At 37.8% G+C, this 26,419-nt stretch overlaps 1 protein-coding gene across 4 annotated transcripts in view; it reads right to left on the bottom strand.

Moving 5' to 3' along the window:
- Positions 1-13,547: 13,547 nt before the first annotated feature.
- Positions 13,548-26,419, bottom strand: part of NETO1 (neuropilin and tolloid like 1) — a 136,875-nt gene continuing 124,003 nt past the window's right edge. Inside the window, exons 9-11 of one of the 4 annotated variants that reach the window (XR_016280591.1) lie at positions 20,855-21,413; positions 18,722-18,810; positions 14,462-14,546 (exon numbers count right to left, since the gene is read on the bottom strand). Coding sequence is in view for 3 of the 4 variants with exons in the window: in XM_089516950.1 (XP_089373076.1) it covers positions 14,378-14,546; positions 20,855-21,413 (728 nt within the window). In the remaining variant the exon portion in view is untranslated. Of the gene's footprint in view, positions 14,547-18,721; positions 18,811-20,854; positions 21,414-26,419 lie in introns of all 4 variants that reach the window. The other 3 variants (XM_089516949.1, XM_089516950.1, XM_089516948.1) reach the window with 3 other exon arrangements.

Here is a 26,419-nt window from a genome sequence, read left to right as displayed (position 1 = left end):
AAATTAAAGTAGCCCCTGATAAAGACATCTCCATGACACTAATAATATCAAAAGACTGAAGACAGTAAAAAACTTCATTATCCACAAATTTACATTTCAGATACACGATAGTCCAGTAGATAATCTGAAAGCTATCATGGTGGCAGCAGGGGCTGACAGTAGAAAAATTAAATTGTTTATTGAATGAAGGGTGTGAAAATTTTGATATATCTTTGACAGGAACTGCAACTGTTATTTTTCCTTCACTGCCCAAACTCTTGGTAACATCTTGGTACCTTCTTGGTAACATACTGTTGATAACAAATTGTTGGTAACATCAAGGTAATTGTAAATTTGCTGCTTTTCTGGCTCTTAAACATATATCTTTCATCACATTTTTTCATGATGTCTTTCGTTTATTTTTTAAAATCTCTTCTTATCTTGCTTAATACAATCCATATGTGAGCTAGGATCCGATATTGAAAATTCATTGATGGGAAAAGCTCAATCACCTGATCCTGGAGGGTGGGATTCCTAACCCCATGCAGTCCTTGAGGGCTTTCCCTATGATGTTCACTTTCCTCTATCATTATTCTCTGGGACACTCATTACTATGATCTGGACTATTCTCAGCTCTCCAGATATTGAGGGCACATGCTGGCTACATGAAGAGAAGCACTTCTTTCCAGCTTCTTTTGTGAGCTGACATATGCCATTAGATCTTTGCCAAGGATGATGAACTGAAATATTATATAGGGTCGGGTGGGGGGGGGAGACAAATCTCCATCTCTATAATGTTGCAGCCAGACTTCACCCTAACACTTGTTATCTGCAGTTCTTGAGTGCCACTCATGATGAGAACAAAGAAAGTAGCAGCTTCACCATCAAAGATAAAGATGAAGAGCAAAACTAGACCTGATGAGAATGCAAATAATGGACACATTTTTGGCAAATTAAGCAGGAGGAAAAACCTAAGCAGTCTTGGAACTGGGAGGCAATTTGTCAGGTTTCATTCCTTGCTATTGTCTTACCAAACCACCAGTTAGAATCTGGTATCTGTATTTCAACTGACGTTCCCATTAGTATCAATGAAGTGCCTTTGGAATCTGGGAGTACCATTAGATTTTTTTTTTTTTTTTTTTTGAGCGGGGGAGGGTTTTGAGATAAGCTACCCTCTCCACATCTGTCACCTTTTAGCAAGTAAGAAATAGAAGAATGTCTCCTTAATTGTGTTAGGTACATGTAAGAGCCATTTAAATGGAAATGAGACTCAAGTTATTTGTCATCACTGAAGAACGGTCTTGCAGACAAGTACTTTGCTAATTAGAAACCATCTGGCTCCACAAGAGAACACTGTACTTCCAAAGTATCCACGGGCAAAAAGGATGTGTTTTATCTGTTAAGATAATATAAACATCTAGCACCATATGGTAAAGCTTAGGTAAGTAATATGATACATTAGTTGGATATTTTCACAGTTCTGCCAGGCTTTTCCTAGGAACAGATTATGGTTTAAGTTATTGAAACTGTAGTGCAATTTGAAAGTCACACTTTAAAAAAAACCAATTAATTAGTAAAAGCCTTACATCAAGGTGCCATGCAGAATTCTCAGGTCACATCCACATCCCTTATCAGAGATACCATGCATTGGTTAAGCCACCCGGCTTCAATATGGTGACCTCATAATGTGAAACATATTGGTTAAAATGAAGAGCTATGGATATGGCCAGAAATGCTAGGATAACTAGATTCTAAAGGTAAGATTTTGGCTCACCATTTCTCAAATCATGTGTACTTACCATTTGAATTTAGCTGAACTTACCTACGAGGAGATCTGTGCAGGTATACTACATAGACCTATGCTGGGCTAACAAAATATATGGTCTATATTTTGCATATTTTGTTCTGCATATGTTATATTCTACTGGGCCAATGTCGTGTGTGTGCCCTCAGGCTGCCTGTTGATTTATGGTAACCCCATGGATTTCATAGAGTTTTCTTAGGCAAGGTATACCCAGGGATAGCTTTGCCAGCTCCTTCCTCTGAAATATAGCCTACAGCACCTGGTAATCATTGACAGTCTCCCATCCATGTGCTAACCAGGGCTGCCCCTGCTTCGCTTGCAAGATGAGATAAGACTTGGTGCTTTTAGGGTATTTAGGCCCAGTTTGTGTTTACCTTTCATGTAATTAATGTATACCCTTCATCCATATAACATGAAAGGCAGTGAATAGATGAGAATCTGTACCATCAAATACAGCAAAATTCTTGGAATTAAAATGCTAACACATTTATTCTGTCAGTGAAGCTTGAATGGATAACAAAGGTGCTTTCTGAGATAGGAATGTTTCTTGGCCTGGAAATCAAATACTTAAGTTATAAAACAATGCAAAACCTGTGAAGAGATCCATGAGTTAAATCCTGGAAGCCAGGTTGTGAGCATCTGGGTAAAAAATTAAGGGAAACAACAGTGGTGTCATTGGCGGGATACAGACCGCCCCTTTGGGGCAGCCTGCACCTGCCCCTTTCCTCAACGGATCAGGTCCTCAGATGCCATAGTGGCAGCCCCGGAAGGTCCGATCCGCGGCTTTTCATGGCCTCGGGGAAGCAGCAAAATGCTGCTTCCCTGCTGCCTGGAAAGGGGTGTCCTTGGGGCTTCATGCCCCAAGGACTCCCCGACAATGGCAGGGAAAGGGAGAAAGGGGCCGCTCGGCCCCTTTCTCTCTGTATCACTGGTGTGGCCATTTAAAAGCTGCGCCAGCAATGCACACAGCAGAAGGAGCTCCAAAACGGAGCTCCAAAACAGAGCTCCAAAACAGAGCTCCTTCTAGCGTCGCTGAAAGGGTGCAACAAGCGCCCTGCAGCGGTGCCAGGATGTCACGTTTGCGCTGCACCATTTGGCTGCGGCATGGCCATCACGTTGTAATGGCAACACCCATGTAGACAGGGCACTGCCATTACAACGCCACAGTTACATGCTAGGGTTGTGGGGCATCTGTAAAGGATGCCCCAAGGCAACCCTAGCACATATCCAGGCCGGCACTTTACGCCAGTCTGGATACCACCATTGTATGGGTCTACTACAGACCCCCAAGCCCGACTGAGGGCTTGGATGATGCCTTCCTGAAATAGATGGCCATACATTCAGAAAGGAGAGATGTAGCAGCAATGGGAGATTTCACTTACCTGATATTTGTTGGAAATCATACTCTGTCAAGAATATAAGGTCCAACAAATTCCTCACTTGCCTAGCACACAATTTTATTGTCCATAAGATGGAAGAGGCAACAATAGGATCAGCTATTTTAGATCTGTTCCTGACCAACAGTGATGACCTGACCAACAGAATGACCCTTAGGTGGGAGTGACGATGGCCCAGTACATACCATCCTGAAAGGGTGGGCTGGAGGCATCCAGTTTTACTGCAGAGGGATGTCACAGCAGCCAAACTGCATGGCATCCCTCCACCCCAAAAAGAAACCACCATGTGGACGTCACAAGTGCACCATTGGCACACATGTGAGGTAAGTGACGTGCAGTGATGTCTGTATGTTGTGCATCACTTACATCATGATGGTGGCCCCTGTATGGATGGGAGGCTGCAATTATGCAGCTTGCATGCCATCCTAGGGTTAGGGACCATGCGGTTGGTGCATGGTCCCTAAACCTAGAATCGCCAACTGGATGCTGCTTCTTAGTGGTATGTACCAGGCCGATGTTCTCCTGGAGTATGATATACAGTGGAAAGGGAAGACCAAGTGTAGTCAGTCATGCATTCCAGACTTTTAAAAAGTTGATTTCAGTAAACTTAGGAAAATACTAGGTGTGATCCTGTGGTCAGGAATATTAGAAGAGAAGAGATGGATGGGATTTTTTTTTTAAAAAAATTCAGATATGGAAGGCTGGAGCAGTGTGGGTGATGACAATCACAACAAAACCATGGCAACAAATAATTGGTTAGTGAAATAAAGATGACACTTCAGCCCATGATCAACTAAGTTCTAACACAGGAAAGAATTCAGTGGCATATGGGCAAGTGAATGTCTATTGTCCTTTCCCAGTCCTAATTCAATCCATTTTGAATTGTTTAAATCTATAGCTGCTTTCATTAGACAATCAGAACCATTAAAAAAACCCAACTTTACATTTGATAAAGCTTTCTTTTCTAATTAGCAATGAAAGGAAATTTTTCTTTCTACTGTGTATATTCATTTTTTTCTCCAAGGACATCCAGAAAAAACAATGGTCATTATATTGTCTCCCGATTCTTTTAGGATATATTAGGTTGCCAGAGTGAAAACCTGAGATGCTTCCTGTTCCTTTAATGGTTGTGTAGAAGAGATATTTTCAGCAGGTGTTGTTTGTGGAACAACCAAGTAGCAAGCAACTCATACTGAAATTCCCTCTTGTATACAATCATTAAAGACACATGACAATCTCCATTTTTAACACTGGTAACCTAGACAAAGAGGTAGCTCCTGACTCAAGGATGCTCAAAGAGGTCTCCTAGCTGGGTACTGTTAATGCAGAAATGTGGGAAACTTTGGCCTGAGTCCCAAATTTTCTCATTGAAAACCTTCTGAGTGTCATTCTAGTAGTGAGTGGGCCCAGAGGCTAAACTGAATAGAAATGGCTACCAGTTTGTTTCTGGGCACAATTCACAGTGCTGCTCATAACCAATAAAGCCCTATGTGGCTTAGGTCCATACTATTTGAGAGATTGTATCTCCCCATTCAAACCTGCTAGAGCCCTAAGATCTTCAGGAGAAGGCTTTCTCTTGGATCTGACAAGATCACAGGCTTGTTTGATGAGGACATAAGATAGAGCCTTCTTGGTGACTGCTCCCAACCTCTGGAATGCCCTTCCACAGGAGGCTGGACTGGTGCCCTCCCTGCTGGTATTTCATCAGCAAGTAAAAACATTTTTATCCAGGAAGGCATTTGATATATAACGCATAGCAGGTGGTTTTCATGGAGCAGGTGGGTTTTTAGTTAGATAAGTTAGGCGCTTTACAGACCGCCCTTTTGAGGCGGCCTGTACCCGCCCCTTTCCCTGGGGTATCGGGGCCTCAGTGGCTAGAACGGCAGCCGCTGAGGCCCCGATCCACCGCTTTCCAGGCTACGGGGAAGCGGCAAAAGGCCGCTTCCCTGCAGCCTGGAAAGGTGTGTCCTTGGGGCTTCAAGCCCCAAGGACACCCCGTGGCGGTGAGGAGGAGGAGGAGAAAGGGGCCGCTTGGCCCCTTTCTCCTTTGCGCCGCTGAGTGCAGCCGTGTGAAGGCTGCGCCCAGCGGCGCAAACCAGGAAGGAGCTCCGAAACGGAGCTCCTTCCTGCTCCGCGCAAAGGGTACACTAAGCGCCCTGGCACGGAGTGACGACGTCACGTCCGCGCTGCCCCATATAGAGGCGGCGCGGTCGTGACGTCATCATGGCGGCCCCCATGTAGATAGGGCACCGCCATTTTGTACGGACTCAGTCCGTACTAGGGTTAGGGGTGTGTGGAAGCACCGCACCTTCCTAACCCTAATACGGACTGACTCCGTACTAAAAGGCCCGTCTGTAACGGGCCTTAGTTTTTAACTTTTTGTATATTTTTATGTCATTTTACATTTGCTGTAGATGTTTTTAATAGTTTTCAATTTTATTGAGATTTTAAATGTTTTGTCTGTGAGCCACCTTGTGTCCCTCCAGGGGAAAAGGTAGCATATAAATGAAATAAATAAAATAAATAAAATATATATAAAATAGAACCAGAGCTGCCAAAGTTGCCAAAGGTGAGTGTCCTTTCTTGTTACAGTCTCCCCACCTCAGAAGTGAGTCAAACAATCTTCACATGTATCACAGTTAGGTCTTTAAAAAGCCTCCCTTAGCACAAATTAAAAAACATAACTGCCACGTCGGAAACAAATGTTTTGGGATGGGGTCAAAGAGATGTAACCCCATTTTCCTAGTAGTAAACTCTCTTCTGCATGCAAATGCAGTTTTCTTAAGATGGCACCAAGAAATGCACCTTTTAAAAGCCTGGTCGTTGTTTAGGGAATCAAGTGAGAATTGAGATTTTGGGTCAGATGGAGATGATGCACGAGTACCATTGATCTAAATATTATACATTACTAGATCCAGGGGCAGGCTCATGCTGCCCTCATAATGAAGAAACCCATTTATTTCATTCCTTCTCCATTCCAATGTTGCCTCAGATGTTTATCACACTATGCTCTTAAAGTGCTACTATTCCACTTTGACTCCTCTAGCTGCCTCCTGTTGCATTGTGGGATTTGCAGTTTTAAGGAGGAGTATTTAGAATTCTCAGGCAGAGTTCTCTGCCTGAGAATTCTAAATACCCCTCCTTAAAACTGCAAATTCCACAATGCAACAGGAGGCAGCTAGAGGAGTCAAAGTGGAATAGTAGCACTTTAAGAGCATAGTGTGATAAACATCTCAGTGAAATGTGAGCCACTGCAATACAGGTATATAAAAATAGGGTCACAAAGGAACTGTCCACACTATGAGATGTTATTCTTGTTCTCAGAAACTGCTACATTGGTAATCGATGGTTAGCAAGTCCACCAAAATGATTATGGAGCCTGCATTTATTTTTGATATTATTGAGCAAAACAAGAAGCTAACTTGCATCAGTCCATACAGTCATACAACCGGCACCAAATCTGTTGGTGATTTTGAATCTAGTAAAGGTTGTGAGGAAGGACAGTGCATCAGAAAAAGCTTGCAGTACTAGTCTACCCATTCCCTTGGTCTATATTCCTGGAAACGAGAGTTAAGCATCATGGCAGGTATACCTAGGACTGCATTTTCCGGAGCTGCAAACAACACTGTTTTAATGGATAATAAAAGTAAAGTTTAAACATTTGCTTAAATACACAGGAGCCTCAAGGCTTTGGAAATGTCACCGCATGCACACTTGTTTTCTGTTGATATGATGCTGGCATCAGGATATGCTTGCAGCTCTATAATTTCCTGAGATGTGGATAGAAAGAAAATGAAAACAAAGAAAATGAATGCTGATTTGGAGGGTTTTTTTTAATCCTAATCTTGTAGAAGATGCTTTCTGAATGTTGTGTCATGGAAAAAGACTATATTTTTCCTTCTGGGTAAAATAGGGCAGAAAGTCTTAGCAAATGCTCTGGTGAATCCTTTTAAGCCACTTCCCTTCAGTGTGGCAGATGAAATGCAGTTTGCTACATGTAGCATGAAATACCTGGAAAGAGATGAAAGCTTCATTTCAAACAACTGTGGTTAGTACAATCACTTTTATCAGAAACCCTGGTATGGAGATATACAGACATATTGTAGTTTTGAAGGGAGTTCATTGCACTCTGAAGGATAAATGGAACTGCTATGTCCCAACAATTTTCAGCCTGTAAGATTATAAAACCACATTTATAACTAGTGTGAAGAATACATAGTAAATTAAATTTGAAAATATCACCATGTAACATAATTGTGTTCATTTGTACAAAATTCAATTGGAAAAAAATCCAAACCTTGTGTCATTCTGTATATTTGGCGTATAATATGTATATAAACAATGGCATGAGCAGTTCTAGAAAATGGTATTACAACATCTGCAAATGCAGAGAACAGAAAATACTTTTATGGAATTTCAGCAACCATCATACACAAATGTTTCAAATTGTCAGCATGTGGTGAAATACAGAGCTAACAGAAATTCAGTATTCAGCCTTGGAACCTCAGATCTAAGTCAACAGATTTTAAAATGTAGATGTTTCAGATTTGAAATATACTCTGGGAATGTTGAACATGTCGAAACTGATTTGTTGGATTTCTAGTTGCACTATGTCTAGCTATCAATACCTCTGCCTGGAAGTGCAAACTTTGGTTGTTGCAGTTAGGTCTGGCTTCATCTCATATTAAAATGAGAAGATGAATACAACCATCCATCTATCAAACCTTTGATTGAAGAGTAGGAATACCAGTACTGTTATTGAGAGAAAAAAGTTTCAAGTGTTTTCATTTTCAGATTGTAAAACTTACAAAAAGAGCAGGAAAAGAAAAGCTGGAAATCCTTCCAGAGTATTCAAGAAACCAAATGCATGCATTGTTGTGTGGATTGTTCTTCAGTGTCCAGTACTGCAGCAGCCACTTCCCATTTTCTGGTAGTCAGGGTACCTGTTAATCACCTTTCCAACAATTTCCAAATAACATGTTAAAAGTGCTTCCAAAGCAATTCTTGGTGTATGAAATCTTCTTTTTTACGATCTAGGTTCCTTGGGAATTTCTCTAGCTTGATGAAGATGCAGGAACAAGAGAACAGGTATGGTATATTACAATCTAGAATGTAAGAATACCAAATGGGGCATACAGAACTTATCCCGGCTTTTAATTAGCAGCAGAACCCCCCTACCAACATATACATTAGATCTCTTCTGAGTTTCTGTCACTGAAAAATTGGAGGGGTAGGGTGCATTGAAAAATTGTCAAATGTACTCTTTCATAGTTGTTTACAGCCACTGCATTGATGTTCCTCTAGCACTGTTCTCTTTTATGAGGAGCTTATCACATCATATTGTTAATTTTGTTGCATTGATTTGCTTTGAGTTTATTAACAATGTTGTGGGTCTCCCAATACCTCTTGCATCAACTGTTGGATCATTTGGAAACTGTTTTTTTCTTCCTACTTGAAATAATTCCATACTACTCATTTATCCTGCTATGGTTGAGTAACCATTTTGGATATGAATGTCTCAAGCTGTATTGTTACCATAGTGAGAACATAGTGAGTACAGTGCGGGTCCGATTTCATTGTTTCTCCCTTGGGAATTCCCCAGCAATCTCCAGCAGGGAAGATTCCCCAGTGAACCACTTTTGGTAGTTGAGCTGGAGGATTGCAAGTTTCCAAAAGAACTGCTATACTCTCATTCTTGTTCTCCAGTGCATATATATAATTATTTTAATATTTTTAGAATAAGGATAGTAGTACAATAGCACAATTCTAATGTAATCCCATCAAGGATTAATGCCCAGAGAAACCACAAAGCTCAGAAGAAGTTTAAAGAACAAATAAAGAATAAATACAAAAAAGTTTAAAGAAAAATATGCAAAAGCATAACCAGGAAAGCACTGGTTCATTAGGAAAAAGCATGAAAAAAAATGGTGTGTGCAATGTAGTGTAGGTTCATCTTACTGATCTGGGTGAGGGTGCTTCTATAATGGTGTCATTATGTAACTGCACAAACCCACAATTATGGCTTCCCTATTATTATTATTATTATTATTATTAAAAATACTCAGCAATTGAGGAACAGGAGGAGAAAGAAACAGTGTAGTGTGAATGTTATTGTTGCATTTCAAATATGAGAAAGCAAACGCATGAACTAACATCACTGAAACACCTTGATGGTGTGAAAGAGTTGTCATTCTGCCACCTTTCCAATTACAGGAGAAGCTGTTTTGACTTGAAACAACTGACTAGGGTAATTGATAGAAGGATTCTCTCAGATGCCTGAGAGAAGGATTCCAACCAGTAAGGAACTACTTAACTGAAAAGATGGCAACATATAAGCATTATTGTTGAGGATTAACTACACTCTTTCAGTGTAGGTGAAGACCAAAGTTAAAGGCATTACTGCATGTCCAGGAAAACTCACACAAGACTTTTAACTGACTATACTGTGAAGCATAAATGACTTTTTCTGGAAAAAGTCTCCAGATGAAAAGCTACTAAAAATGAACAAAAGTTCTTATAATGTGTCTAAAAGTGTTGGAACACCCTTTCTTGATGAGTATTCTTCAGGATTGGTCTTCATATGACTACCTGGTACTTCTAAAATGTTGCTTTTGGGTTGGGTGCTCAATATACATCCCAACATTAATTGCCAAAATTTGTTTAAAATGTGCACAAATATGCATAAGCATCAATGAAACCACTTACCATAATTCACTATCTTCTTTATGACCACAAGCTTCTTTCATTCACAAGTTTCATTAGACTATGTGGTAACTGTCTTACCAGGAAGTCCAAGAGGAGAGCAGTAGAAGACTGTGGGGCTGAACAGAATGTCCCTTTCAGCGCTGGACCCCCTCCGTCGCTTTTTAAATAAAAGATAACTGTTTATATCATTGTATCTTTACAGTGACCTGGATGTTTCTTGAGGATGATCAAGAATTTAATACTTCTCTGGGGAACTCTGATCAAATGGTTCAAGGTCTTGCTATTACTGCAGTGTCATGTGGGCCTGCTAAATGAAACATTAGTTTTCTGCTCTATTATTTGTAGCAATCTTTTGTACCATGTTATGGAATCACTAAAACTGGAAGCCACATCCAGTGAAGCTACACATTTTGAAATTAAAGGTATGTGATGTTTATGCCATATACAAAAAAGCATAACTGTAATGATGTTCCATGACTGCCTGGGGCAGTCCCAAATATTTCCTTAACAAACACTCTAATGATTTTATGTTAAAAGTTTACAACAGTGATGCAAAATCTTCTAAAGTGTCTAAGAGGCAATACAGCAAATGAGGGCATTGACCCAGTGACCCAATCAATCAATAGGAAATGGATAAATGGGCACCTATGAAGGTTCAATTGATTTAGTTAAATCTACTCTAGTTGGGACAAGCACTTGGATTTAGACCAGATGAACATAGTACAACATCTCAGTTTTGCTCAATGCTTTCCAACTTCAGGAGACAGACGGGGAGAGGGATATTAAATCTGGATTCATGGCACAGCTTCTAAGACTTTGTGCCATTTACTGATGGCAATTCAGACTAATTCTAAATTTCCCTTCAGATCATATATAAAACATGTTTTTCTGAGCAACCATGTCCCATCAGTTTCCACAGTCTTATTAAAAAAGAAAGAAAGAAAAGGATATAATGTGATGAAATTCTCCCCTGCCCCTCAAAGGTGAAGTGAAAATAAAAGACCAAAGGCAGCAGCTAGGGAGTAGAATATTGTGTACTAAGTAGAAAACTTTTCATTAAAACAGGATGGAACTTACTCTCCAAAACTGCAGTACAAAGCATTTGACATTTAAGGAGACCTAAGGTACTCAAGCCTAATATTAGGATATTAAATCAGGGCCCGATATTGGTAAAGGAAGCAGTACTGGTAAATTACAAATAATGCATCCCCCGCATCAGATGAATATTATAGGCAGCTGGGGCAAAAGAAGCAGCCAGAGGATGTTTGGACCCTGATCATTGCAAAACCATGGCAATATGCCCAGTCCTAAACTGAGCTGTCAAAAAAGAGTGGGATTTTTTCTGCTCCTTTTTGGCCTTACTTTTCCATGTTGGGGTGGGTTTGGCACAGCTTCCGGTGTGTGTCGTGTAAACACCATGTCCCCAACATGCGCTGACAACAGCCCCTTTGGCCTGTCTGTTTGTGGCCCTTGTGTAGCTGCTCTTAGCATGGGAACAAATTTAACAAAATCTACAGTGGCTTAACTTCTTTTTGTTGGTCCACTGTTGAAGGCATAGTAGCAGAGGCATTAAAATCCTTCATCTGAGTAGACTGCCATTTTGGGGGCTTTGGGGGCTCAAGGAAGGAACACCATGAGAACAATTTACCAGCATAAGAGAAAGGGAAAAAGTGGTTGTTTTTTCCAACCCATATGTTGCGCACAAATATGGAAAGGAGGGATATATCAGAAGGATGCTTATAAATGTGAGGAATAAAATGGAAAGAATTTCTTACACCCAGGCCCCTCAGGGCCTCTGTATGAAACAGTAAATACAGAGGATCTGTTGGCAACATGCCGTAATGGGTTTGTCATATAGTAACCAGACACAAAAGAGAACAAGCTTTCTGTACCATTAACAATTGTTTATAATAGGGGATGGCAGCATGTGAAGCGTATCATGTAAGCAACACTTACCCATGATGAAATACTCCTCCTCTTCTCTCTGTCCTCTCTTTAACATCTTCTATAAAGCTGTTAAGGGTTTCGTTGCTTGGCCAAGTATATACTTGCCACTCAGATGTAAAAAGGAAGACCCATGGTTGACAGGATTTAGTGCCCAGGGCCACTTTTTTGTTCCCATTTCTGTGCTTTTAACAGCAGCATGACATAAGAATTTAAGCAGGTGAAACTCCTTCCATCATTTTTATCCATGTTCCAGAAACAAAATTTCATCTACTACTTTTTGTGTGTTTCAAGGCACTGTTAAAGTTACTGGAATAGGATCAATAGAAAACACATGAAAACTCAAATGATGCTTCAGCATACTCCTCCATACTCCTTTGGTTTAACAGTGAAAGAAAATCAAGGTGTGCAAGCTAAAGTCCATCATCTCCTCTTCCCTGCCAAAGTTGGTAAGAAATGAAAGAGGACAGCCATTTTACATGAACATCCTGAACAATACAAAAGAAGTGGGGATTTGGTTAAAGGAGTCAGATTTCAACAGATTGATCAGAGTAAGGAACACATTATTTTTCTATCAAAATTCTCCCAACATGAACTAGAGTAGAGACATATAGTTCTTAAATGAACAAATACTGGAATTGGGAAAAAATGAATTGGGAAATCATCTAATTTCTCAGTCTCCCTTGACAGATATTACCTTTGTGTTATGATGGCCAGTAAAAAGGCAAACATTTCAAATAACTGTTTAACATTTGCAAAAGAATTATCTATGTTTGTTTATGATGAGATGAAGTTCAAGTGAAATTGTAACTCTTAATGGATGACCCTAGACTGATAAATTCTGGTCAAAATGCATAATTCCTCAAATGCCCAGTTGTTGTTGCTATGTGCCTTCATGTTGACTCTGACTTATGGAAACCCTATTGGAACCATAATATTATTGGCAATATTTATTGAGAGGATGAAGCCTCTAAGCCTGACAGAGTGTGACTTGCCCAAGGTGGCCCATTGGGTTTCCATGGCTATTATGAATGCTGGTTTTCCAGAGTGCAAATCCAACATTCAGACAACAACACCACACTGGCCCTGTTTTGTCTGTAATTATTACAGATCTTTTTAACCTGTAAGTGAAGTATGGTTTTCCCTTTGGACTGAATTGTTGCTCCTGTTTTTTGTTTTTGTTTTTTAGGTGAGAAGGACAATATAATTTGCAGATGCTCATAATACTTGGTACAGTCCTATACATACTTACCTGTCAAATAAGGCATTTTGCATTTAATAGGATTTACTTCTGTGTAGACATGTATAGGATTGCATTGTAAAAGAGATACACATTTAGATCTGAAATATTTATTTAGGAAAACAATTAAAAAAATAGTCCTCAAAAGTTTCCTATCAATTTTTGATGTCCTATATTGATATTTTCACATATTTATATCTGATATCTGCATAAAATATTTGGCATCTATTGATTTTTTCAGTGTTTTATGGTTAATATTCAGCAAATAATATTTAATACTAGACCATTTGAAAATAAATGTATTTAGTAACTGTCAATAATAATACATAGAATATAAGTGTTAATAGCTCATGATTCTCCATATTTGTCAAACTCAAAATCATCAGGAAATCCCAGTATGTTAAAACATTTTAAAGCACTTACTTTTCAAGTTTTGCAATAACATTTTACATTAAAAAATGAATTTAACATTTCTCATTCAGTGCTATGATGGTGAAAACTGATGTCTATGTGTAATCAATCCTGGTATTGTTCGTATCTTTACTAGATAAGGTATGGCATATGATTCTCACTTTGATCCAAGTGGGGCAGGGTTGAAGGCGATTGGACATATGTTCACAAGTGCATTTCTTTTTTAAAAAAGAAAGAAATATGTGCACTTTTGAACATTTAAATGATCACAAATAATGTTTGGAAGGAACAAAATTATTTTCCTCCTACTTTTCCTTCCCATGTCAGATGGCTGAGCAACAGGATTTCAGTGTTGAAAAAATATGGATGAGGAAGTTCCACACATGTAGTCTTAGCTAACAGTCAGCATGTGTGCATTGTAAACCCATTCTGAAAATACGTGCTGAAGGATTATTTGCTGAAGTGAAATAAAAAGTACTTTGAAACTCGTTGTAAGAAATTATTATTTGTTTTATGTATCTTTATATAAAAAGTTACAATTAGCAAGCATATGACACAAAGAAATGGATAGGAACAGCAGTAATTATGAATGCATGCTTTTTACAATGTACCTCAAAGGGATTCCTTGCCATTGCTGTTTTGCCATCTCAAATATTCAGCAACATACATGCAAATCAGTTTCTGAGACAAATTCAGTAGTGTTGTTAGATTTCTATCCAACAAATGTTTCTGTTGTGATTGTGTATGGGCAAATACCTGATTTAATCATTTTCTTTCCTGAAACTGGGTAAACTTTTCTTTGTAACAAAACAAAACAAAGCAAATATATATATATATAAAGAAAGAAAAAACTAGAATAGTAAGAATAAATGATAGCAATGATGAATAATAAGAGTCTTATTGCCATCCGTTAAGTTTATTCATTACTGACTGATGATTTTTTTTCATGAAATTGGAAAAGCTGGTCAGAGTCCAGAACATCTCTAGCTGGCAGTTCCAGGGCCGATTTTCATAATTCACTGTAGCATATTCAAAATCACCCAGGATCGCACTATTCTCAAGCAGTCTACATAATGAAAACAATGTACATATAACACATTCAATGCAAATCATTATATCTGACATGACACATAATATTGCAGTACATAAAAAGGACATTAACTGGATGTCATGACCTCCAAATAATAATAATTATAATCCTGGACACACTCACGTGATAATTTGTTCTATGGAAATCTGTAGAATGAAAGGTGCTGCACATATGAGCTTTAGACACTCACTCACAAAGTGCTTTACATGAACAAAAGCCTACATGTCTACATACCTGTCAAGCAGGTATTACAAGAAATAGGTGGACAATATGTCTGGGAAGTTCTGCTTGCATCTGGAGATAGTCATGTAAGCCTTTCTTCATGCAAAATGCTACACTTGCTGTAATTTGAGTGGCAGACAAGTACAAATAGACCTGAGACTCACAACATTAGTGGAACTTCTATCCCAGTCTGTCTGTAAATTAGCCTATATTCCTGAATAAATGTGCTTAGATGTAGGATGTAAAGACACACACTGATCCAGAGAACAAAAGGAACAGTTAATTGCTAACAGACTGCAACTGAACAGTTTATTTTTATGGTCTGTTTTTTTTCCTTGCAAAAAATATCTGCTGCAAGCTATTATGTGAGGCCAGGGTCCAAAGGCATCTGATGCTCTATTGATGTATTTGTAACTTTAGCCCAGTGAACTAAATCTTTGTCTGTCTTATGTGAATGGAAGGCATGGTTTATGATGGGAGGTGCAACACTGTGTAGAGTACAATCATACCAATACCGTTATTTTATAATTTATATCAATAGGATTATTGATTTGGTGCTATGTTGCAAACTCTCACATGAACCTGGCTAAACATTAAGATGTTCCTCTGAAACTCATCATTTTATTTAACTGTCTTGTCAGGCAGGTAAAGACAGGGATTTTTTTATTTTGAAATCTTGCTTCCAGAGAGGTTCACCTCACTCCTACACTGATGGTTTTAAAAAAAACAAAAACAAACCAAGCCAATTCCTTAAAATTTACAAATGTCTTTAATTCATTTTCTTCATTTTAATCTCTGCTAAAATGTTATTCTCTTTCTTACCCCACACTCACTTTAATCTTATATTCCCATTTGTTTTAACTTGTTTCAATTTTTTTTATCTGTTATGTCACTCCAGTCCAAAACAGACTGCAGAAATAATCGAGTATGAGACTACTTTAACTGCTGTGGTTCAGCGCTAGGCAATCCTGGGAATTGTAGTTATTGTGGCACCAGAGCTCTCTCACAGAGAAGGCTAAATGTCTCACAAAACTACAGTTCCCCAAATTCCCTAGCATTGAGCCAGGGCTGTTAAAGTGGTCTCAAACTGGATTATTTCTGCAGTGTGTTTTGGAGCAAAGTAAACACTGAAGGGCAGAGTATTATAAATAAATATTAACACAAAGAACGTGAGTGAAAGCTGTTTCCAGATGAGACTTTTAGCATGTAATTCCACTGACACATTCACAGGCATTGCTTTCTGTTTATAATTCTCCCATATTTTCACATGGTTTCTTCAATCTTTTGGGGTTTTGCCACACAAAAATTAGTTAATGGAATAGTTACATAATGGCCTAAACCTAATTGTTAGTATCATCTAGGGTAGAATCACTGAGTCAACAGAACCTGGTAAATAATAATAACAACAACAATAGTCTACAACCTTTTAGTGGGTCTACTCTAGATGAGACAATGATCATCCTGCTCTTGCTCCTGCGTTTCCTCCAAAATTGGGACTCAGGGCAGTTTACAAATTAAAATTATTATACATTTAAATTCAAAAAAGTCAATATTAAAATAGAATTAAACTAATATTCATAAACAATTCACTTAGAGAGCTGGGGATGTTTAGCCTGGAGAAGAGAAGTTTAAAGGGTGATATGATAGCCCTGTTTAAATACTTGACCATTCTAGACTTCCTAGGGAGGGAGTTCCAGTGTCTAGGGGTAGCCCCCCATCAAAAGTCCCTAACTGATGTTTCCACCAACTGTACCTGTAAAAGCAGTGGGGCTGAAAGAAGGGGGGTTCCTGTGGATTTCAGTGTCAAGACAGGCTCATACTTATGTAAGATCCATTGAGTCACTTGATCTAACTCTAACCTGGACTAACAATTGGCTAATGTGTATTAACTGATCACACAACTGCAAACTACTTTCATTAGTGTGAACAGGAGAAGAACTTCACTACAACGTGGTGGCCTAAATTCATTCATTAGTCCTAAGGTAGATTCAGTAAATCCCTGAAAACTACATAGCTATTGACTTAATACATTCCTGTTGATTTACAGTTTATTCTAATTAGGACTAACCACTAGATTTAGGCCATTGTGCAACTATTCACTCTTTTTAACTTAAATTTTAATTTTATTTTTATGGAAAGATATTCTTAAATGGCTAATATTTAGTTTACAGTCAAAACAGATGATAAGCTAACAGCCTAACAGTCTAAGTTAAACAATAATAACTGTAAGCCACTCTGAGAGCCTTTGTAGCTGAAGAGTGGGGTATAAATACTCCAAATAAATAAATAAATAAATGTCAATCTGAGTCTACTTACAAAATAAACATTCAGCCACTATATGGAAAAACATTCTTGTGGAACGAAGAAATTTTTGTAGTTTTTTAGTCAGAATATAAGTAATAGAATTAAGTGAAAACTCTCTGCCCTCTAAGAGCCTAAAATATTTTTAATTTCATTTTCTGCATGCATAAAACAAGGGATTAATTGGATTAATTACAGCTCTCCAAAAAACCCTAGCCAAATAAATAAATAAAATTGGCATCTAAATGCACAGTGTTTAAAGATTTCATATATTACAGAACATACACAAACAGCTCAGTGACTTGAGTGCTTATACTGGAACCTTTGTGTATGCATGGAGGGCTTATGTTCATTTACATTATTAAAGAAAACTCATTGTGCTCAGCAAGATGGAATATAAACCATTTCCCCTAATACTGAAGACACTGGCTTTTGTTGCTGCTGCTGTGGAGCTTCAGAGGTACAAGAGGTAATGTAGCATGTGGCAGTCACCTTTTTGATTTTTTTTTAAAAAGCCAATCTATATGATGACTATCAAGGTATTAAATTAACTCCCAAACTTCCTCTCAGTCAGCATACAGTATCTGTTCACCCTCTTCAGAAAGCAGTATGCAAACTGAAAATGAAAATTGATGTAAATGGAATAGTTGGTTAAACTCTTACAAGCTGTTAGTTAAGCATCTTTCTTATATTACAACTTCTAATATAGCGAGTTAACAGATGTTTTTGTATCTTCATTTAGCTAAGCATTTAAGTAGTATCAAACAAACAGCCTGATTCACAGCTGTTGGCAGCAGAATGAGACCTAGTAGAAGTGCTGGTCTCATTGCAGAGGCAAGCTATTTTATATAATCTCAAAATGCATGTTAAATAATTCTCCCCTTGCATTTACCATGTCTATGGTCATTCAAGGCAGAGACTTATTTAGTGACAGGAGAATGTAGACAATCTGTACTACTTTCTATATATTTTCTAAAGAGGAGCTGTGCATACTGAAAACAGTGGTGCAGAAATGCATAGTACAGGACAAAAATCTCACTGCAACACTATTTCAAAGATATGGTCTGCCATAATCAGACACACAGGAGTGGGCTTCAAACTGAGACACTATAGGCTAAATCACACAGTTCTAGTTGGCCATGTGTGCATGTATCCCAACCAGATTTATGAGGATAAAATAGAATAACCTGAATAACCTTTGTGAAATAGAGAAAGAGATATCTATGTACATTTGAGACTTTCTGCTCATGCAACGTGGATCAGGCTGTAAGTTATCACTTGTTGAGATACTTTAAACAGCATTTGCTTAAATAAAGAGAATGGTCATGGCCAAGCATCTGTTTAAAATTCAAGCTTAAAATGGAGATTATATACAGCAGAATGTTATAATGCAACTGAGGACAGTGGTTTATAGGATTCATAGCAGCCTCCTGTCTGTAATTCTGAATTTTTTTTTGTAGATTCAAAGCATAGCACCATTTTCAAACAAAGTGACACACACACACACACACACACACACACACACACACACACACAGAGCAAATGATAAACAGCAGTCAGACTTGTGTGAAGAAAACAAATGGAATGCAAGTGATGATAAATTGGGAGCTGTATATTTATTCACTTACCTTTTGTTTGTCTTTTACACCCTAGTTGTGTTGTACTCAGATTCATGTTTGTTTAGAGACCCAATGAGGCAGAACCTGGAATGTTATGGCTATTTCATTCAACATAATAATGTTCACATAGAAAAAAAGAAATATATGCATATACATTCTTAACTGAAGGTATATCTTAAAAATCTGATCAAATTGATCCAAGACACTTAAAATCTGCATGCAAATAGACATAAGGAATGCTCTTGTTAACACAACCAACCCTTAAAGTACCTGTCCTCATGCTCCATTCTAAATTAATGAGGCTACTGACAGAGAGCTTTGAGGGTTGGGACATACCTAGTAGCATATATGTACAAAATGAAACGTGTGGGGCATATGAAGAGAACATTAGAACACATAGAAAAAGAAAACATGCATTTGAAACACAAATCCCTTTAAAAGGTTCTGACTGTTTCCAAATAACTTGTATGTGAGTGCTTCTCTTTTTGTGGTTAATTGCAACACTTTTTAATCATCCTTATTTACAGGCATTCAGGATGTAATACATAGCAAAAAATATTCCAAGTTATTAGTAAAAACAGAAATCATGCTAGATTTGAATTAGAAAGGTAATTCTCCACTACTTCCTTTTCCATAAGGAACTCTAAAATAATATCAAGCTAAAGCAATAAAAAAATATCGTATGGTCTAAATGGCAAATAATTTGGGCAAGGAGTTATAATTTGGTCAGCAACAGAAATTTCACTGAAGTACTTTGAAATATTGGCATTTTATATATTAGAAATTCTACATTTCATGAGAAAAGAGTGGTTTCTCTCATTGATCTGTTATGAACCTACAGGATTTCTGTTATTTGGAAATACATTTACTTTTCAGCTATATTAAAGCCATATCTATACTGATTTTTCAAAGAAAACATCAACTTTTTTGTAATATAAAAGTGTCTTTGGTATAGTAAAATGTACCTGTCCTTTTCTTTATGTAAATGTGTATGTGTGTATTTATACAATTAAAACAATAAGAAAAATCAAACATAATTATAGAGAATTTTTAAACAATGAACTGTGTGAGAAGGACAGGAAGAGAAGACCAAACTCAATATGATATAAGACAGTCATGTCCAAACTCTGGCTTTACAGGTGTTTTGGATTTCAGTTCCCAGAATCCCAGAGCATTGGCCAAGGTGGCTGGGGCTTCAGGGAGCTGAAGTCCAAAACACCTGGAAGACGAGAGTTTGGACATCACTGATACACAGTAGGAGATCAATGTTTAGGAACTCCTCCTTCAAAACAGCAATATGTTAGTGGCTGCTAACTCGATGCTTTACTCTTTTTTTCCTCCACCTTTACCAAATCTACACCATGCTACCCAAAAGCAGCTATTGACCTTAGTTGGAAGATCTTCTCCCCATCTCAGACCAACAGCTGCTTTAGAATGGGAGGACCTAGATCAGGGAAACATAAAGGAAAGGACAAGCTAAACAACATTGTTTGATTTTTGAAGGAACAATATAGTTCCTAGCTATTTTCTAGTTAGTGAGATAAACAAATGAAAAGCAGGTGAACCTAATCATAGATTTTCTATGATCATAGCTTATTTGATCCAGAAAGGAAGTGGAGAGGTTGATTACTTAATTAACACTGGAATTTTGAGATAAAATGATAAAGAAAGATAATGATTGGAGACCTTGGTGATAAGGCAGGTGAGGAAGCATAAATGTTATGGTGTTGGTGTGTTTGTTTGTTTTCATGACTGTTTTGCATTTTTCTTGTAAATAAATAAAACATTATTATACGAGAAAAAAAGAAAAGCTTATTTGAACAACATGTGTCCATTTGACTAATTAATGGTTGAAAAATATAAGTGATTTCCCATAATTTTTGGCAAGCTTTGACTTTTCCTTTGCTATTCCCATGTGGTGTTTACTCACCTCTCCCTGGGAATAATATTTGTGTATATGTTCACATCATAAATTATGTTAATGCATCCTAGGAAGAGAAATAATATGAAGAACTGCTATAAAATGACCTAAACTCTAAATGGAATTATAAAGTAGAAAATAGAAACAAAGAAAGAGGAAACATTTGGGATAGAACCCAGTCCTTACACCACAGTCTTCATCAAAAATCTATTGATACTGACCGCTGGACAGCTTTATCATGTCTGGACAGCCTGTGACTCGTGGTTGGTACCTCTTCGATTTCATCAATCTCACACGCATCTGCTGCATCTTGTGAATAGCTATGTTTCATGACAAGAATATTTCTTCGGTTCATGGGTTGGATCAGGGGCTTTACAGGCTGAGGTTGAATTTCTGTCAAGATAGGTGTATCTCTTGTGCTGAGGTTACTACGGCTGCCCTTAGTGCTAGATAACTGTGATCCACAGTGATGGTCATGAATGCATTTTGAAGATGATCTACGCAGTTTATGATAATTTTCAAAATCATCTGCAACATCTGCAAGGTCCGCTGTAGCCCCTGTTCCTCTAAGAGTGCATAACTCATAGTGCGGAGGCTCAAACACCTCCTGGAATACTGTTTGATCAAAGTCTGCATTTCTCTGGACGAATTTTTTACGAGGCTGTTTGATTTGTACTATAACAGAGATAACGATAAGGAGAACCACAATACAGGAGGTTACCCCAATTATTGTCCCACTGGTGTTGGTAAGCTGGTCCAACAGGTTGGCTTTTCTTTTCTCTGTGTGGTATGGGAGGAGAAAGAAACAGAACAAACACGCCCAATAATTAATATACAGCATAACAACAACAAAAGATGCTGCTTTCATTAGTTATTACCAACATGTCATCATTCTACCTAATATAAAGAACAGCAGCTGAAAGACAAACTTAACATGGAAGGAAAATAATTTCTTTTGTTAGTAATTATGAAGTGTGACATAATTAGTGTGATACATAAAGCCAAATTACCTCCTGTAGCTGAAAAATCGGAATTGTTTATTTCAATATAATGGGTTCATACTTCATTGTATAGGTTCTGTCTGTTATAACAGAAGAGAGTATCTGTGTATGTGTGTATCTGTGGGACATTGTGCTAGAACCTCACAATGTGGCAGTCACTTCAAAATTTGACAGAATGTTTCTGATTTTCAAACTTGCAAAATTACAAACTGGGATGGGTGCAAAAAAAGTGGGGGGATATTCCTAGCTCACCAGGAAATCATGGTAGTTACCTCAAAATTAGACAAAATATTTTTTGTTTACATTTAAGTTTCAGTGCCCAATATGAAAACAGTGAAATTCTAAGGAAGTCTTCTTAGAAGCAAAAAGGAGACCTGCCATAATTCACTGGGACATAATTGTAGACACTCCTTGGAAGCAGCACATCAGTTTTTCTAAATCCCCTACCCATTGGAGATATCACCCAGATGCTTCCCTTGCTTCATTTTTTCTTAAAACAATAAAGTGAGCCTTTCAGTGGAATGTTGGTCCGTTGTGTTTCTTAATTTCCAAGGATTGTTATGCACTGGGATATTCTTGGAATACAGATGGTGGAACATAATCAATAGCTGCAACCATCCAAAATTGTTCTGGCAATCTACAAACTATTCCAGATATAACATTGATGAAAACCTTCTCATAACTGTCTTGCTGGAGAATATGTGCAATAGCTATACGAAAAACACACCCTACGTGCAAAAACACTGTATTCCAAAGGGCCCTTGGTGGAAGTTGGACCTTTCTTCCCAGGTATTTTTGTAATTGTAGTTTCTCCCTAAACAAGTCAGGGAAGAAACCCCACTCCTCAACAGTGATTGGAGTGGTAAAGATTCACTGAAATATATTGGCTAGAGTAAGATGAAAGCCCAGGCAGACCAGGTAATCCTAGATAGGATGGGGTGGGGAGTCTCCCTCCTTTCATTTGTTGTTGTTGTTTCCCCAGGCAGGACATCTTACTTCTGTGAAGAAATCTATTTTGTGCTGTAAACTACACCAGCTCTTATCTTTTCAAGACCAAGGAATAGGCTTCTGAAAATCAACAACAATTAAATCTGCCCCTGCCTCCTTTATCCTGTAGTGAGCAGAGGACATTGGATTTCATGAGAAACCATGTCTGGATATGAAACAATGGCCATTGCATGGCAACTCAAAAAGTCCCTCACAGATGCAGCTCATTGAATTCCTTGAATTGTCTCACCTAGAATTTGAAACAAAGGTCCAGAACACACTGCAGAAATAATCCAGTTTGAGACTGCTTTAATTGTCTTGGCTCAGTGCTAGAGATTTCTGGAAACTGCAATTCTGTGAGACATTTAACCTTCTCTATCAGAGACCTCTGGTGCCACGATAAACTACAGTTCCCAGGATTCCCTAGCAATTGCACCAGGGCAGTTAAACGGTCTCATATTGGATTATTTCTGTAGTGTGTTTTGAAGCAATGTCATCCAGGTTTCATTGATCATGACTGACCAACTTTATGGAGATTAAATAGAAATGCCTCCTCATCCTTGAAACTCATTTCAACTCTTTAACATTAATGATTTATTTGAAACTGATATTGTTAGATAACATTTAGCTGACTCAGGAAAAACAGCAAGAATCATTTGAAATATGATTGCCCCAAAGGGGGAAAAAACACCTTCCCTATAGGTCATTACTCACCCTTTTACTATAAGATGCAGTTAAAGGAACATGAATATAAATCTCCAGTGCATCAGTGCTCTAGAGCCAGAGAACAATCTTCACAGGCTCCTTGTCACAGCTGTTCATTCTGGTAGCATAAATTTTGCTTGCTGTGCTCCACTGGCCATGTCATTATCACTATATGCTGAACTGACTTCCAAGTCTTGCCAAGTTTTATTCTAAAATAGCATCCCTACTTACTAAACTGTGAAATCTGCTACAACATTTGGTTTTCCAACAGATTTCTGAAGACTCTCACTGCAGGTGTTTCTCAGACAACGAAGGAATTAGAGATATAATTCTTTGTTAATTTTCTTTTCAAAGGAAGCAGTAAGTAATTTAGCTATTTTCCTCTCATTATGAGAAGGTCTTGGAAATTATTCACACTTAAAGACTCTTTCTGCATAAAAAAGGTGCATGTGGCTATTTTGCACATAAAATTGAATTTTATGCATAGGAAACAGCATTTCCTCTACAGGAATAGGCTGAATTTTCTTTTCAAAACAAGATATGCAGAAATATTATTTTCTTTATACAAAAATACTGTTGTTGTTGTTGTCTCCACAAAACTAAATTTTGCATGGAATTAAGTCCCAAACTGCTAAGATTCATGTCAGTCCAAGATTCTACTTGTCAGGTTTCTCAAGAAAAACATTTTTTGACCATTTTTGAATATTTTCCCCATCCCTAGAAGGAAATGATGGTAGAAAAACCCAAGAACTGATAAGGAAAAAGCAGAGAGCTTTCAGGTCCAGGCTCTGACTTGTATGGTTGGGAAGAGATTTTTCCTTCTTCAATTAACAAATATTTGTGTATTTAATTTTATAAGCCTTTCCACTAAAAATAGCACTCGTTTTTTTTAAAAGCATTAAAATAATTAAGCTAAATCTCTCTGTAATCTAATCTCCTTTACAAATGTAAAGTCCTTACATTTTGTAATATACAAAAGTCCATAATGATGTATTTCAAGTATATAAGGTAAGAAATACATTCATATCAGCATATTACAAAAGAGTAAAGAACATAGGTTTCTATCCACATACAGTAAGTTTTCAGAGTCCCAGCATTTCTTTTAACAACAGCAACAAAAAACCTCCCATCACACACACACACAAATAACTAACTATTTAACTCTAAGTCTAGATGTACCTGTGTATGCATGCAAACCCAGAGCGAAAGAGAGAGAGAGAGAGAGAGAGAGACTAGCCTGATGAAGAGTTGTGGAGAACTCAAAAGTTTACAATTTCAATTGGCTTTAATAACAGTATAATCCAAATTGAATATTATATTTTATATACTTCTGCTATCCTGATTGAATAGCTCATTCTTCAATCTCTCCCTCCTGTCTATTGTACCAAAGAACCAAAACAAAGAACCTGTGCCAAAGAACCAAAACAAACAAATAATACCCACCAAGGGCCAGAGCAGACGAGCACAAAAGAGTGGCCTGAGTCTGCTCTGGCTGGAAGTGGGTCGGAACCCCAGTGTCCACACAACCCACTCTCAAGGTGGGATATGCATACAGAGACTGACCAGTGCAACTAGTTTGGTTTATCCTGGCTCCTTTTTGCTCCGGTCTTAAGGTCCGGAACTTAGTTCATCACGGCAGCTGCTTTGGAAGTGTGTGTCATCTAAACACTTCACCTCCAAAGAGATCGGAAGCTGCTTCATTTTGACCATCTGTTTCACCACCAGAATAAACATGCTGGATTCAACTGAAGAGCATAAGTGAGGGGAAGAGGAAGAAAAGGAAAAATAATTATCTCTGTCCATTCAGTAAGTATGGCAGACCTTAAGCACTGACCATGTTATCAAATGATAGCTGCACATATTGCATGGATATGAAATTATCTGAATCAATGCTTGGATTTAGTCAAATATGTTTAAATAAGATGGGATGAATGATATGTTTACCTCCATTAGGAATGCATCTCCTGCTCTATATTTTGAAGACTTTCCAAGAAAAAGAATGTATTTTTCACCCTGAAAGTTCTCTAAATTGTTAAGATCAATCCTTTATGAAGAACCTGGAACTTTCTACCACTGTTGATGGTCTTGTAAGATAGTAAGGAAATATTGGGTGGCAGTAAATGACACACAACAGGGAAAATGCTACATGTCAATCTACAAATGATACCAGAAATGTATTTGCTAGGAATGCTGGAAAGCAAATTAGAGAAAGAATGTGGATTTTATTTATTTATTTAGTCCTGTCAGAAAGAATAATGCTAGCACAAAAATGGAGAACAGGGTCTATACCCAATCAAGAGGAATGGTTACTTAAGACATATGATATAATTGAAATGGATAGGCTAATGCAAATAGTTAAAATAAATTTTGATATCTATCAGGGTCACAACATGTAGTTGCAGCAGCCCCAATCCGGCACCTTAGGGCCAGTCTGTTCAGCCCCTAAGACTATCATTTCATTTGGGTTACATTAGAAAATGATATCATATTTGATTTTTTTAATTTAAGAAAAGTATCAAGGCTTAAAATAGCAGGATACTTTCATGTCCCTATAGAAAGGCTATAAATACCACTGTTTGGCCATGAATATATTTGTTTAGTAGCAGAATGCCTAACAGCATAGAGTCAATGCAACTCTAATGAGTGACCAGAGATAAATGTTATTACTCAGTGTGCTTGCATATTGGAAAACAAACCACAGGGAAATATATGAGTGGGAAAATCTGTGGAAATGAAATTGCCTGTTTGTGAAATTTTAGAGCATTTAGAAAATGGACAAGTGAGGGGAGTGGGATATCTTTCCATTTTCTGTTATCCATGAGGCAGTTTATAGCTCAAGAGGGAGAAAATGGAGATGAACATTTTCTCTTATAGTGTCTTTAAGAACAGAAAATTGTAACTCAAGGCATATCGAAACCTGAGAACATGATATTTTCAACAATCACAAAGCCTTGTTTGCTTTTCAGACAGAGGTAGCCTTTTAAAACATAAGTAGGACAAAGTAGCCATTTATGTACAGTTGCCCCTCCTAACTCATGGATCTCGGATCCGCGACCTTGAAAATCCACAGAAAGGCAAACTTTCATTTTTCTC

This window comes from Sceloporus occidentalis, unplaced genomic scaffold (assembly GCF_023333645.1).
Source record: "Sceloporus occidentalis isolate IW3139 unplaced genomic scaffold, rSceOcc1.0.p SCAF_3, whole genome shotgun sequence".
Taxonomy (NCBI): domain Eukaryota; kingdom Metazoa; phylum Chordata; class Lepidosauria; order Squamata; family Phrynosomatidae; genus Sceloporus; species Sceloporus occidentalis.
The sequence above is the reverse complement of the archived record's forward strand: the minus strand, read 5'-3'. Positions and strand labels throughout refer to the sequence as shown.